Below are 14306 nucleotides of genomic sequence, written 5' to 3'. Positions count from 1 at the left end.
GTTTACCAGATACTTCAAGTCAACCTCTAGCATGGTTGGAAAATCCATAATAGGTGTTTGTACATTTTATTGGATTAATTGAAAAGAAAACCAACAGAGCTCTTCCGAAGTCATATCTTATAGGCGGTTGTGGAAAAAGGTTGTCTCAATGTTACGAGTCTTCTGAGAGATGCTGACGATGCAACTTTCAGAATTGCTAGCGTGCACGCAGATAGCTCAGAGGTCATGTTAAATCTGCCCACACCTTGTTGGGGAATAAATCATAATCTTCCGTTTTTCTCTACCTGAGCACCTTTCTAACATTACAATGGCCACAAAAGGGCAAAGAGGAGTACCATTTTAATTGTTATATTTCCTATTTTGGCCAGAAAACTGAAGTGGAAGGCAAACGTCAATAAAATCAATAATCCAATTATTTGTTTCATTATTGCATCACCATTTTAAAAGTAATTGTGATGCTGTAAGAACACCACTTCCAGCTACAGGCGGACAGGAAGCAGAGAACAGTAACACACAGTCTAACAATGGGCTGGGATGACCGTGGATAACCACAGGACAAGCGTTAGTTATGGCTAGCAACATTTAACTAGTTCAAGACAGTAAGTAATGCTTAGGGACTCGTCATTATCTGAGTGTGTTCATTTAGCTGGCATCAAGTCAATAAAGGACCACACAGCGCTGGTCACAAGGTGTCACATGACTTGTTTAAACTGGGCCTGTGACTTGTTTAATAAGGAAAGGCTTCTTGCCTCATAGGGTTAGAAAACAAGCACTGGCAATTGATTTTTTCTAGATTTTTTGACGGATTCCCTCATCCTCTGCACTTTTTGGCAAAAAAAATAAAAAGGAACTGTTTTTTTTTGCCCTGGTGGGGTCCCTTCTGAACCCCAGCACCAGAACTAGGGGGTCAGGGTATTTCTAACATTCCCCCTTTCCTTTTTTGGTTAAACTTTTTTTGGGGGACTCGACTGAGCCTGTGTCCCAAAATGGCTGCCAACACTTCCTGTGTTAAAGTTTGTACTGGCAGCCAATCACATCTCAGCATGAGATCTCCAAGTTCTGCAGATCCCCGACGTCAAAAACTACTGAATGGATTTACACCAAATAACAAAATGGGGTCTTTCTGAACCAAGAGCTTCCTTTTTACCAAATTTAGTGTTATTCCGACCAGCCATTCGGTCTGCAGTTGTCTTTAAACTTCCTATAGGAAACTGCATGGGGAAAAAGCATTTTGGGACCCCTTTTTTCTCAGCCACTGCTTGACGAATCTCCTGGAAACTTTCAAGACAGCAGCTGAAATGACTGTCACACTAATTTTGCAAATTCATTGAAGATTTGTCAAACAGCACCAAAGTTTTGGGCAAAACAAAAACCGCTTTTCCTATGTCGCAGGGAAACTAGGTCTTAACAATAAGTATCTATTGCTGATTGGCAAAGTCATAGTTGGGTGAAGTTCTCGGTTACAAAATTATTATTATGAACTAACAAAAACACAAATTCACCAGTTACAGTTAGCAGCATTAGCTATAACTTGTGCCCCCAACATGCATTTCTTGTGACCTCACATATGACATAATAGGTGCCAAATTCTATGACATAATTTATGGCATTACTGATGCCAGGTCAAATGGCATAATTGATGACATCACTGATGACATAACCCAATCTTTGTTTTCCTGCATATTACTGTATGAATTGCTATGGCTTTAGAGGTTGCATATTTCACATTTAAAATCAACGTCAGATATATGGGAACCCTCAATGAGTACAGTGTATAATTGTTCAGAGAAAGCCAAAATAGCAAATGTCAATTCCAAATCAAATCCTATACTACAGATAGCTTTTATCTGTTCCAAACTACAGACACACACCAAACCTACATTAAGAAATGAAGTTTATGTCAGTAGAGAACTGAGTACTCTAAACAGTATTTACTCTATGGAGAGAGTTAATTCTATCCCACACTGTTTGCAAACAGTGACATTCTCATGTGAAATACACCACAGAGTATTGAAAAGAATGTACTAACAACAGTGTACATTCTGTGTAACAGTTGTCAGAGAAGACACTGTTTCCTCAAAATAACCAAGATCTCAAAGTGCTAAAGATCATACTACCTGCACCCTTCATACTGTAGTGAAAACTTTACAGGCAGACAATCTTCTGAAGCAAAACAAGCATGCATACATAGGTTAGTACCTGGCGCACACACTCTGCTATGTAATGTAGACATTTTAATGCTAACACGATACTGTCTAAGAACTTAATGCTGCATAGAATTGTTAGTATCCACTACATAAAATCGTTCTTCATTTGGAAACTTTCACATGCATACTTGCACAGAGAGTTACTCTTGATTGCAAACATTTATAAGGTGTTCTATACTTCTACCCAGTTGCATACAAAATTATGCAGAATTAATATGGTACTCACTACTATGTAACATGTAACAAGGACTTGCACACTCATTGGATGTTGTCTTCAGTGAAGTCATCAAATATGTAATTTGAGATGTCATTAGTGATGCCATAACTGCATCCCCTGTGGGGTATCCATGAGTGCACATTGGGTGCCCTAGGTGGAACCAGGGCACCCAGCAACAAGTGGTCAGGCCCCAAGGATGGGATGCAAAGGTCATAATCAGCCTGATGATGGAGGCTGTATTGCCCTCCTCCCCTTGTACTAAGTCCCTGGGGATGGGGTCCCCGGGACTGAAATCAGCCTGGAAAGAGGGGGCCACATGGTCCCCTCCTCTTTTATTGATTGGCTAGGCCCTGGGGATTTGGGACCCCAGGGCAAAAATTGGCCCATGGTGGGGGTCTGCAACCCCGCTTCCCCTTTCATGTTTTGGCTGGGCCCCGTGGGATGGGGTCACTGGTGCCGCAATCAGCCCATAGAGGGAGGCCACAAGGGGACCCTTTGATCATCTGGCTGGGCTCTGGGGGATAGGGTCCCAGGGACCAAAATTGCCCCCCTCCCTTTTTAGTAATGAACTGGGCCCCTAGGCATGGGGTCCTCAGGGCTGAATTCAGCCCAGGGAGAGGGTCTGTGAGGTTCCCCTGAGTTTTTAATAATTGCATGACCCTGGGTAATGGGGTTCCTGGAGACAAAATTGGCCAAGGGAGGGGAAGCAGTGTGCCCCCCCCGGGGCAGACTAAATATGGCCATCATCCACCGTGCATGGCCAAAGGCTGTGCAAGGAGTGGGTGTGTGTGCCGTGGCCAGGCCCTGCAGTCAACCCACTTCCACAGACAGTTGAAGGCTGTGCATGCTGCAGGGTTGTGTGCCTATGGGGGGTTGCTAACAACCACTGCTGTTCATGGCCAAAGGCTGTTAGCTGTGGGGGTTGGATTAATGTAAGACACTTGAATATTACTTAATATTACTTAATGTTAAAAATAAACTGGAAAGTCACTGTAACAAAGGTTACAGGGGCATTATAGAAATAGAATTTAAAATTAACACTGAAAAATGAATACAAAATACATATCTTCTAAAATGTAATGCATATTACATACAAATAAATATGTTAACAGTGGGTCAAGTATGTTAGAAATATTTTTAAATTCACTTTTATACGTACTTATTAAATGGGCTAGAGTACTGTAACTCTTATTTTAATGGTTCTACATGTCTAGTCATTTTAAAAATCAAGTTACATGTATATTTCATTATAGAACTTTTAATTTTATTTCCAATTTATAAACTTCAATTTTTTTCCTATACATTTTTTAATAGAAAGATATGCGCTATGGAGGCAGAAATCTCCACCTATATGTAAAACGTTACTAGCTGTAACATTACAGTTGTAAATCCTGTTCTAGGATGCTCCACGGGGGGGAGTGGGTAGAGACATATAAGTGTAAACTTAAACAAAAATGTATACTTACATATGAAAAAATCTCCACATGTAAATTGACCTTTATGAATCTCACCCAGTATTTTAATGGACAGTTGTTATGCCACAAATAGCTGTCTTCAAAAATATTTTAAGAGGGACACACAACCTCCTGGAGCTGTTACATTTTCTACAGCTTGTCTATGAAAAGTATTTTCAAAGTGGAAGAAGAAATTAATCAATTGATTGTTTCACTGATTTTATGAAACTTTACATCATACACAATTTTAGAAGTGCACTATTTTTGATAAATCTCTGAACATAGGCACTACATGATGACAGTAGGTGCCAAAATTGCAATAATCTGCTGTGGTTCAGGCATATAATGAACACAATTACTGCAAGTGAGCAAGAGAAATTCTGGGTCATCCTTGGGCCGATTAGCAAAGTAGCGCCCCAAAAGACTAAAAAACAATTATGGGTTCTTAGACAAAGGAAAGAAGAAGCCAAGGAATACTTGGATTTAGTATTCTCAATTGAGAAAAGAGCTCTCTACATCAAGCTCAGAACTGAAACCATTCAGAATTGGCCCAATACTAAAATGTGATCCAAGTCCCCACCTAATATGACAGACTATTGCATAGGTCATATTATACAAAGTGCCCGGGAGTGCAATGGCTGTTTGCACCTGCTCTGCATGATACCTGGGCACTTTGGTATACAGAAAGGGCTGCAGATGCTTGTGTGGCCCTTTCTGTCTTACAGATGGCACTGTCACACATATAGCGCCAGGGCTATCACCAGAGGGCGTTTCCTCATTAGCATGGGTACATGGCCCCATGCAAATCAGGGAATCACTTTGCCTCTGTGCCCATTCCATATTAGAGAGGTGGGCACAGAGGCACTGTCAGGTAATGCACTGACAGTGTGTCACCTAAAAGGTGGCTCAGTGTCAGTGCACTCCCTAAAGGCAGAGGGAAGAGGTCATATGGACACCCTAGACATCCCCTTTGCAGGCAAATGCAATCAGTGTCTACTCCGCCTTAAAAGTGCAGGTGGGTTGCTACCCGCACAGTGAAATATGGAGCGGCTGCTTTAAAGTCGCTGTGTTTTTCACTTGAATGCACTGACCTCGAGGCAGCACAAGTTTGCAGCGGCCCTGGTGGTAAGGCAGTCAGTGTACTAGGACGCACTTTCTCTTTTTGCACCCGATGCACCTGCTTTAAGGTGGGCCATGGCGCAAACAAAGAAAGTGCTCCCTATGTGTAATTGGGCCCTTGGTGTTCAATGAGTGGCTTGGAAACAGATGCACACTTCATGCTGTTATATGATAGATCACTGAGCTTCCAGAGAAAATACCTATGTCCCCTGTTTTTAAAATGCAAAACATAAGATGGTGCAGGTAAGTGTTAGAATTTTGCTACAGACCTGAAGGAGAACTGCAAGAAGACTGGCCTTGAGGGCTTGGCCCTAAATGCAGGGATCTGCTAATCATGTAAACTCTCTTCTTTAGTAAAGTGTTGTGTGATGCAGCTACACCATTTGTAAATCACCCCTACACTTACTGACATGAAGATACATTGCTGCCTTACTTTAGGTTATTTTTAATCAATCACAGGCCTGGTCTGTTCTTTCCCTACTTGCCACATCAGCCAAAGAGTATCTGCACTATTCTTATGTTGCTTTGCAGTGTCTTGGTAACTTTTTGATCATATTGTTCTTTTAATTTTGTTGAACCTGTGTTGGTTCAAGATCACACAAAGCATTTGCACTGTGCTGGCTAGATTGCACAAAACACTTGCACTTTACTGGCCAGTTACTAGGGAGACTAAAAGATATACTAGCAGGATACAAAGTCGTTATGGGGGGAGTGTTGAGACATGTTGATTTTGCCACAAGATTGGACAGCTCCCCTTAATTATATGTATGCTGTGTAATAGCATCTGACCTATTTGCATGCAATTTTGCAAAATGTCTATTAGCCACGCTTCACAATTTCTGAGCTTAAATTGTTGCCCTTTATTGTGTGGTAGCACTTGTTCTTTGATGATTATAATCAACCTAATGCATAATCTGGTTACTTCCAAGGTTACTGGTTTGTTCAAGACAGTACTGATAGATAATGTTAACAATATTTTTGTATTTGTTTTGTACTAAACCTCTAGTCCTAAAAAATAATTTGTTTTTCGTATAAAAACAGACAACAGCAAGTAGTTCAGTTTCCTTATGTTAAGGTAAATGAACGCACCTTGGTCTATATGTAATGTATTATTTGTTTTAAATGTGGTACAATAGTAATTGTTATGAGGTAAAGCAGTAACAAATAGGAATGGATTGATTGATATATTTGAATTCCTCCCACCACCTGTCTATGATTTATCTCAATTTCTCTTTCCCAAAGGCTAAATAAAGTAGCACATTGCCAGAACATAAGTAGACTAATTTCAGCCCTTGACAGCATAATTTATAGTGAGACATGCATTTAGTATTTCCTCTTAAATACAGTGGGGGGGGGGTGATTTTTTTCTTGATTGACAGTATTTAATGTGTTAATTACCCGCACAAATTATGTTGTTCACAGCCTGCACCTACCACTGCAGCAACACGTTAATCATAACAATTGTTTACACTTTATCATAATTACCTACATTAAGCCTTCACTGTGGTTTATTCATGACCTGAATATAAGGAGATTGCATATGTTCACAAAGCACACAGAGTTTTGCTTTTAATATCTTAGGTGAACACTAAATTGAAGTTTTATTGCGAAGGAGGTTCTTTGGGACTTACTCTGCATTATAAAGTGCTGGTGCATTGCTACAATTAGAAATTAATGCCTGTTTAGAAATATTTAATCAGAGACTAAATGAAAAAGCTACTGAGGCTGATACAATAACCAAATAGGCATTCCCTACCATTATGATTTATTTCACTTAATGTTCTGTTTATTGCTTGTTAAATTTGTCCAAATATTATAATTTCCTCCAAAATATTATTACTGATGATTGGAGTAAGATTTCCTTATTACTAACTTCACTTGGATTTAAAAAAAAAAAAAAAAAAATTAGGTTTATGGTTTACAGAACGCATTAAAGATTCTGTGAAAATACATGTATAAAGTTGCATTAATAAAATTGTTTCACTTACTAACAGCCGTAATCCTTTATTTCTCTTTTGGTGGGTGTACAGATGGGGGCCAACACCCACCTTCTCAAATAAATAAAAATCATCAGCCACTGTGTATAGGGTCTCTGGGGGCTAAAAATGGCCCAAAGAGGGCGCTGTGCCCGCCCTTCCCACTAAAAAAAATATTGCCCCTCAGAGGATGGAGTCCCAGGGTCCTAAAGATGGCTCTGGGCCAAGATCCCCTCCACAAAACAATAATTACACAGACCAACCCCCGGGATACCTGGCCCACGCTGGAGGGGCACAAAATTAAAAATGGCTTTTTAACCGATCCTGGAAACTCAGATTTGTGGTACAAATAAAAAATAAATGTTTTTTGCCCCAAGGGAATTCCATCTCACACTACCCCCCCCCCCCCCCCAAGCATGCCTTATGGTGACAGGGTATTCAATTTGCATTTTTTTTTATTTCATCAGTTTTGTTTTCCACATAACATAAACTAAACCCATTGTTGTTTTTTTGTTATGTGTTGGAGAGTGGAGTTTTATAGAGTGTAGTGTTGTGTCATAGATTGGAGTGGCATATTGTATATTGGAGTGGAGTGCAGTGTGGTGTAATGCTGTAGAATGTAGGGGCATAGAGTGGAGTACAGTGTGATAGAGTTGTGGAGTGGTGTGTCATAGAGTGATGTAGCGTGTTGTATAGTGGCACCGAAAGGAGAAAAGTGTTGTACAGGGGCACAGAGTCGAGTAGAGTGTTATAGAGTGGAATGGCATAGAGTGTCAGAGTGGAGGGGTGTAGAGTGCTACAGAACGAAGTAAAGTGTTGTAGAGTATAGTGGCACAGAGTGTGCTTTTGAGTGTAGCTTTGTAGAGTATCATGGCACAGAGTATTGTGTATAGAGTGGAGTGGTGTGTCAGAGCTCACTTGAGTGGCATGCTGTAGAGTGTTGTGGACTTGAGTATCATAGAGTGGAGTGGCATGTCGTACACTCTATGACACCTTATGGTGTGGGCTGTAGTAGAGTGGAGTGTCACAGAGAAGTGTGCCATAGAATAAAGTGGAGTGTTGTAGAGGGTCTTTTATCATATCCATTATTTTTATTTCAATATATACCGTTGCGTGGAGTAGCAAGTTGTACAGTAGAGTGGAGTGGAGTGGGGTGGAGTGGAATGTCAGAGTTCAAAGTCATACAGTGTCTTAAGTGGAGGTGTGTAAAGTGCAATAGCGTACAGTGGAGTGGCACATTGTAGAGTGGAGTGGCATGTTGTACAGTACAGTGGCATGTCATACAGTAGATCAGTGAAGAGTTATGTTTAGTGGAGTGGTGTGTCATAGAGTGGAGTGCCATGTCGTAGAGTAATTGGACTATTGTAGAGTGGAGTGGCATGTCATAGAGTAGGGTGGAGTGATGTTTCATTTAGTGTCTGTTGCCATCAAATATATTTCTTTATCTCCTTAGTTTCCGCGGAGCTCTGTAATGTTTTTTTTGCAACGAACAATAAAAATAATTTTCCCTACAGACTAATACTTTGGTAAAATGCCTTCTATATTTTTATAGTTTGAAACTGTAGGAAACTATAACTGCTACAGAAATCCAGAACACAGCCAGTTTGTTCTAAGAAATATTTCTTCCTTTTAATTTTGTAATGACTTGCATTAACCAGTAGTATGGCGATTTTAGTTTTTTGTGATCACTATATACCGCGGTATACCACGGCCCAACATATCACTAAGTTTTTGTCCCTTATTACTAATAAACTACTGAACTGATTTCCATGAAATAGCAAATTGGATCTATTTCAGATCATAATCTATATTCTGCCAAATTGCTTACTGCATGTGAGAAAACAGGGCTGATTGCAGAGGCCCCATAACTTTTTGCCCCCATTTTCCACTTTTTGCTGGTGTTTTCCTGACTTTAAAGGTGCCCTGGGTACTGCTAACCAGTCCCAGGGCCTGTGCTCTGTGTAAAATGGATATGCAAATTAGGCTAATTATAATTGGCTAAGTTAACCTACCTATAAGTCCCTAGTATATGGTAGGGCATGTAGGTTTAGGGACCACAGCATAGGTGGTGCACACCTAGGTGCATTGCTGAGGTGCCCAGTGTCATTTGCTTTTAAATTAAAGTTATATGCAAATTCGACTTTGGAATTAAAGGTACTTCCAAAGTCTTAAACTACCTTATTTTTACACAACTAGTCACCCCTAAGGTGTGCCCTATGTGCCCCTAGGGCTGGGTGCCATGTAACTATAAGCAGGGACTTTATAAAAATAGATTTATAAGCCCTGGTGAGGTAAAAACAGCCAAATTCGTTTTTCCCTCATTGAAGTAAATGGCCTTCATAGGCTAGAATGGGCAGACTTTATTTTAAATTTTAAAGTCTCCTTAAATGTTACATACCAAGAATTTGGTATCAAATTGATTGTTGTAATAAATCCCACAACTTCCAGTTGTTGGATTTAATATAACTTGTCCAGGTAAAAAGTTTAGACTTTACCTAAAAAGTTGCCAATTTCAGCTCTGCATTGTTTTTGCTGCTGTGCTCTGATTGGCCAGCCTGCAGCAGCTTCTGCCAGGCTGCCTTGATTAGGTGTGAAGTGGCCTGGCTTCACACAAAGGAATGTGCTTGGGGGAGAGAATCTCCCCTCAGCAGATGGTGAGGCAGGAAGGGGGAGGGCTGCCAAACTGGTCTTCAAAGGCAGAGAAGGACATTTGTAGCACCCAGCAACACCCCCACATCCTGCAACCCCAGACAATTAGGTGCCCCCTTGATTAGATTAGGAGAGGGCAGGAGAGGGGTGTGTTTATGATTTTTAGCCACACCAGTGGGTGGGCTCAGCCAGATGTAACCTCCAAAAATCAGATTCATCCATGTTGGATTTTTAGAGACTGTTGCCTTCTGGGATGGATTTTTGCCACACTTCCCAGGAAGTGGTCATCACAGGGGGACGACCCTGTCCCTGATTGGAGAACCAGGGCCCCCCTGCTTTTCACCCAGGAGCAAGGATAAAACTGGCAGACCTGCACCCACGCCTCAGATCCCCACCAAATTTCAAGAAGAAAGAACTTAAGGAGAAGAAGGACTGCCCTGCTGGACCCCTGGCCTGCACCTGGACCCTGCACTCAGAAGGACTGCACCAGCTGCACACTTGGGCTTCACCACAAGAAGGACTTTGCCTGGCTTCAACTGGTTCAAGGAGGGACTCCCTGTTTGCTACAGGTGAAAAATTGCTAAACCAGAGTCCCCTGCACCAACTCCTGAAGAAAGCGACCAGCTGACCACTGTCCAGTGGCCAAAAAGGAGTTTGCGCCAGGTGCATTCTGGGAGTTGAAGTCTGCACCCCCCAAGGACCATCACAGAACTTCTGGACCCTTGGGGTGAGCTGTGGACCCCAAAAGAACCTTAAAAGAACATCTGGGTGAAGCCCCAGAAGTTTGGAAAAGATTTGAGAATTTTTGGAAAAAAGCTCCAGAGAGGGACCGACCCGCCGCGGAAATTCTAGCCGGCTTGCCTCAACCGCGACCCGGCCTGACTTCGTGGTTCGTCCCGGTAAAGAAAAACATCCAAAAAAGAGACTAAGTCCGAACGTAAAAAGTTGACCGGGACCTCCCAGCCATCGTATCCGAGAAGGGCTCCATGGACGTCGGATAAAGATCCAGGTTTACCCCGGTCGAAGGATTTTCATCTCGAAAAAACGACTAAGTCCGAAGGTAAAAGTCTCCACCGAGGAAACCCACATCGCGTATCCGGACAAGGGCTCCAGGAGGTCGGATTCAACTGGCAGGTTCGTCCCGGTGAAGAAAAACTTCAAAATAAAGACTAAGTCAGAAGGTAACTTTTTAACCGAGGCCTCCCGCGACCTGTAGCCGAACAGGGCTCCATCGCGGTCGGCCTGAAAGTTTGACTTTGCCCCGGTCGAGGTGCAACCAGATGACCCGATTGCCGCTTTTTGTTTCTAAGCGCTAGAAAAGTAATAATTCTTTAAAAATTCATATCTCCGGTTCCCCTGAACCGATTTTAATCGTTTTTGTGTCATTTTAAAGATAAAAATATAAACTATTTTTATAAATTGGTTTTGGATTTTTAAACTGTTTCCTGTGTTTTATTTAAATACTGTTTTGTGATATTTGAATGCTTTACACTTTGTCTCCTAAGTTAAGCCTTGACGCTCGATGCCAAGCTACCAAGGGTTGAGCTGGGATTAATTTACTGAGACCTAACTGTACCTATGTGGAGGTTAGTGGCTTGTTGCTAGGTGTAGGTACCTACCTGCCCTACCAATAACCCATTTTCCAACACTGCACATTTTATGCTGAAACTGCAACTGTGGCAGACCTTAATGTGTTGTGTGAAACTTATTAGTACAAAAATCAAATTGAAAACTAGATATCACTATTCATAACACAATGTTTGTGGGAAAATACAGTGATCTGTAACATTTTCATGTTACAGTTTACGGTATAAGTGATGGATTATCAAAGCAGACCTGAAAGACAGATGTACAACTTACCTTGATATACAAGTTTTATCCCTTGCTTATTTTCTGAGTGGTCACTGTAGAAGTGAATGTGCGTTTCATGAGTAGTACTCAATAAAGACTGTGGGAGTTCAGTTCCACTAAATTGACCAATCTGAAAACTGGCGTTGTAAGGCCCATTTTGAATTTCAAGGAAGTCATGGTTGGCCTCTGTCGAGAAGTTATAAAACTGAATATGAGCACCTGTATGATAGAGAAATAAAAATATATTTTTATGTAAAGAATTCAACTTAACCGAAAATAGTTAAAAGAACATTCTGCTGTTTATGAGTTTTTATTTGCAATGTGATCCTGACTACTACTTTTGTGGATACCCTTGCAAAGTTGGGAAATAACATTTGTGCATTTTCAGAAGCTGTCCATTCTCTGAAATCTTCACTTTACTTTCCAGGTGCTACTATTAAAAATTACTTTTCCGGCATTACAATTAAAATTTTATGGTACAGACTGACTATTATATAGTAGTGCAACCCAAACTCAATTTTGAAGTGGTACATTTTGTCTAACTGATTAATTTGCATAATAATGAGATTTAAATATTCAAGCATGTATGTCCAGTAGATATCAAAAGGTGACATGAGACACCAATAGGTAGTTCCAACTTTAAATAAATCTACAATGTTTTAGTAACAGTTTAGTATATGTCAACAAATCCATGTGAGATCAATCGGATCCAATGCCAGTCACTTGCCATACGTTAACAGTAGTGTCTGCCATCCCCTGCCAAACAGCAACCCTGCAGTTTGCTTAATGTCTTGGCACAGGTTCACTTACCTTTGCGTGATGGCTTGCTCTGAAAATTTTGTTTTATGCACCAATAGCTTCCATGGGTGAGCAAACGTCATGCAGAATTTGGTGGTAGTTCAAATTCATGAGTATCTTAACATGTCCTGGTATTTATTAGTATTCTTTTAAATGCAATACCAGCAGTATCAGCATTCAAAGACAATATATGAATAGTCTAGCTACCTCCAGTGATCATTCTCATCAGCATTTTTCATGTTTACTCATCAAGGACCTCTGTAGTCAATTTGGTATTGGAGAAAGAGCTGCACATCTTAACGCAAACCGTTTTAAAAGACCACATTGCAAGTTTGCAAATGTAATGTCCACACAATGTAAACTGGATATTCTCGCTTGACATAAGGTTGCGGACCCATGCAACTGAGGAAATGTATTTGACTCTGCACATAGCTCAGACTACAGTTTTATGTGCATGATAAAAATGGCGTCAGGCAATGTGCTGTGAACTAACACAGATAACCACCCCCATAATGCCATGTGGAATGGAATGTATGATCTTAAGGATTTTTCCATTGATGGTGTTTTAACCTCTCTTCAAAAAAAGAAGTCTGGTGCCCTTGCACAGGCACTTACAGTACAGCAAGTTCCATGTTACTGAAGTCTCTGCAAAAGATGATTCTACCCAAATCCATTTATCTGTGACTGCATCTACCGCCAGTGAAACTTCAAGAGCTCCTCCAATTGTCAGAGGGCAGATGGAGAGAAAGAGAGTGGTGAGTGAACTACTACTCTGTTTCCGTGCTATCTTGTTTATAGGAAATGTGCCAATTGTACTGCTTTGTCCTGTTTATTGAGAGTAATTTTTTTTTATTCAGCCACATATGTCTGGCCTATCCTGGGAACACCTAATGAAGGTGGGTGCCAGGAAAAATCTGAGCTCTGTCCGTGGTGAGTAATATGGCCCCAAAGTAAAATTATGAAAGCTGTTTATATTACTAGCCATAGATATATGACTCTAAAAACAAAGGAAACTGTCATGCATAACAAAAATCTGTGTAATTCAGTACATAATTGTGCATATTCAATTATTACCTATTTTCCCTGCTTAAGTCTTAAGACAGTTATATAACTTGTAGAAAATGGGAATAATGAAGATTACACATTTAATACCTATTTTGAAATTCTATAGTTTGTTTGGCCCTGGAACACATCTATTAATATAGTGATTCCTTGTTCATGACAATTTTTTGAAAGTTGTATCCCAATAAATAGTAGGTAGTTCTAAATTATTGCACAGTGGGATGAGTGAATACAATTCAGAAACATTTAAAGATCATTCAATCTCATACTTAATCTGCTGGCAAAATAATAGTGTAACACTCTTAAGTGCTTCCCTATGCAAGCACACCCATCCACCACCAGTTATAGGAACTATGTGGAATTTTGATCCTCTATGGGAAACTTTATGAACAGGCAGCCTGACAGACATAAGGGCACCACAACAATTAGAGACGAACCACGGATGATCACTCACACTTAATGTAAATCTTTAATTTTCTATTTGTAGCATGAGATCAAATCATTTCACTATGTTGAGGCAGGAAAACTCAGGGATTTCAAAAAGTGAAGGGCTATTTCATCTACTAGCAGTTCACAAATTTCTAGTGGTATATAGTTTCAACCAGAAGCTTTACCAGAAGGTGGTTGCATATTTCAGGACTTAACTTCTCCAAAGTAAACCCAATATTAAGTTGCCACTTTCATGAACAGTGGGAATGGCCACACAGTTAAATATGTTGTGAGTCTTTGGAGTAATAACATCCTTACTACCTTGGTATTATGGAGACTATATTGCCAAAAAACATAGAGGTTTTTGCTTTACGTGTGAGTGATCTTCCCTGATTAATCTCTAATTGTTGTGGTGCTCTTAGGTGTATCAGGCTGCCTGTTCATAAAATAAAGCAGGCTTACTGACATTTCAGCACTTTCAAATACTTTGTTTGTCTGGGATAATACACTTTTCTCAGCTATTACTGCAAGTATTGCTCAAATA

At 40.5% G+C, this 14306-nt stretch overlaps 1 protein-coding gene across 1 annotated transcript in view; it reads right to left on the bottom strand.

Moving 5' to 3' along the window:
* CSMD1 (CUB and Sushi multiple domains 1) overlaps positions 1–14306 on the bottom strand; it is a 5088256-nt gene that overhangs the window by 1144113 nt on the left and 3929837 nt on the right. The window contains exon 41 of the mRNA XM_069235813.1: positions 11483–11692. Within this exon, the coding sequence (XP_069091914.1) occupies positions 11483–11692 (210 nt within the window). The remainder of the gene's footprint in view (positions 1–11482; positions 11693–14306) is intronic.

The sequence above is a fragment of the Pleurodeles waltl genome, chromosome 5, assembly GCF_031143425.1.
Source record: "Pleurodeles waltl isolate 20211129_DDA chromosome 5, aPleWal1.hap1.20221129, whole genome shotgun sequence".
Taxonomy (NCBI): domain Eukaryota; kingdom Metazoa; phylum Chordata; class Amphibia; order Caudata; family Salamandridae; genus Pleurodeles; species Pleurodeles waltl.
The sequence above is the reverse complement of the archived record's forward strand: the minus strand, read 5'-3'. Positions and strand labels throughout refer to the sequence as shown.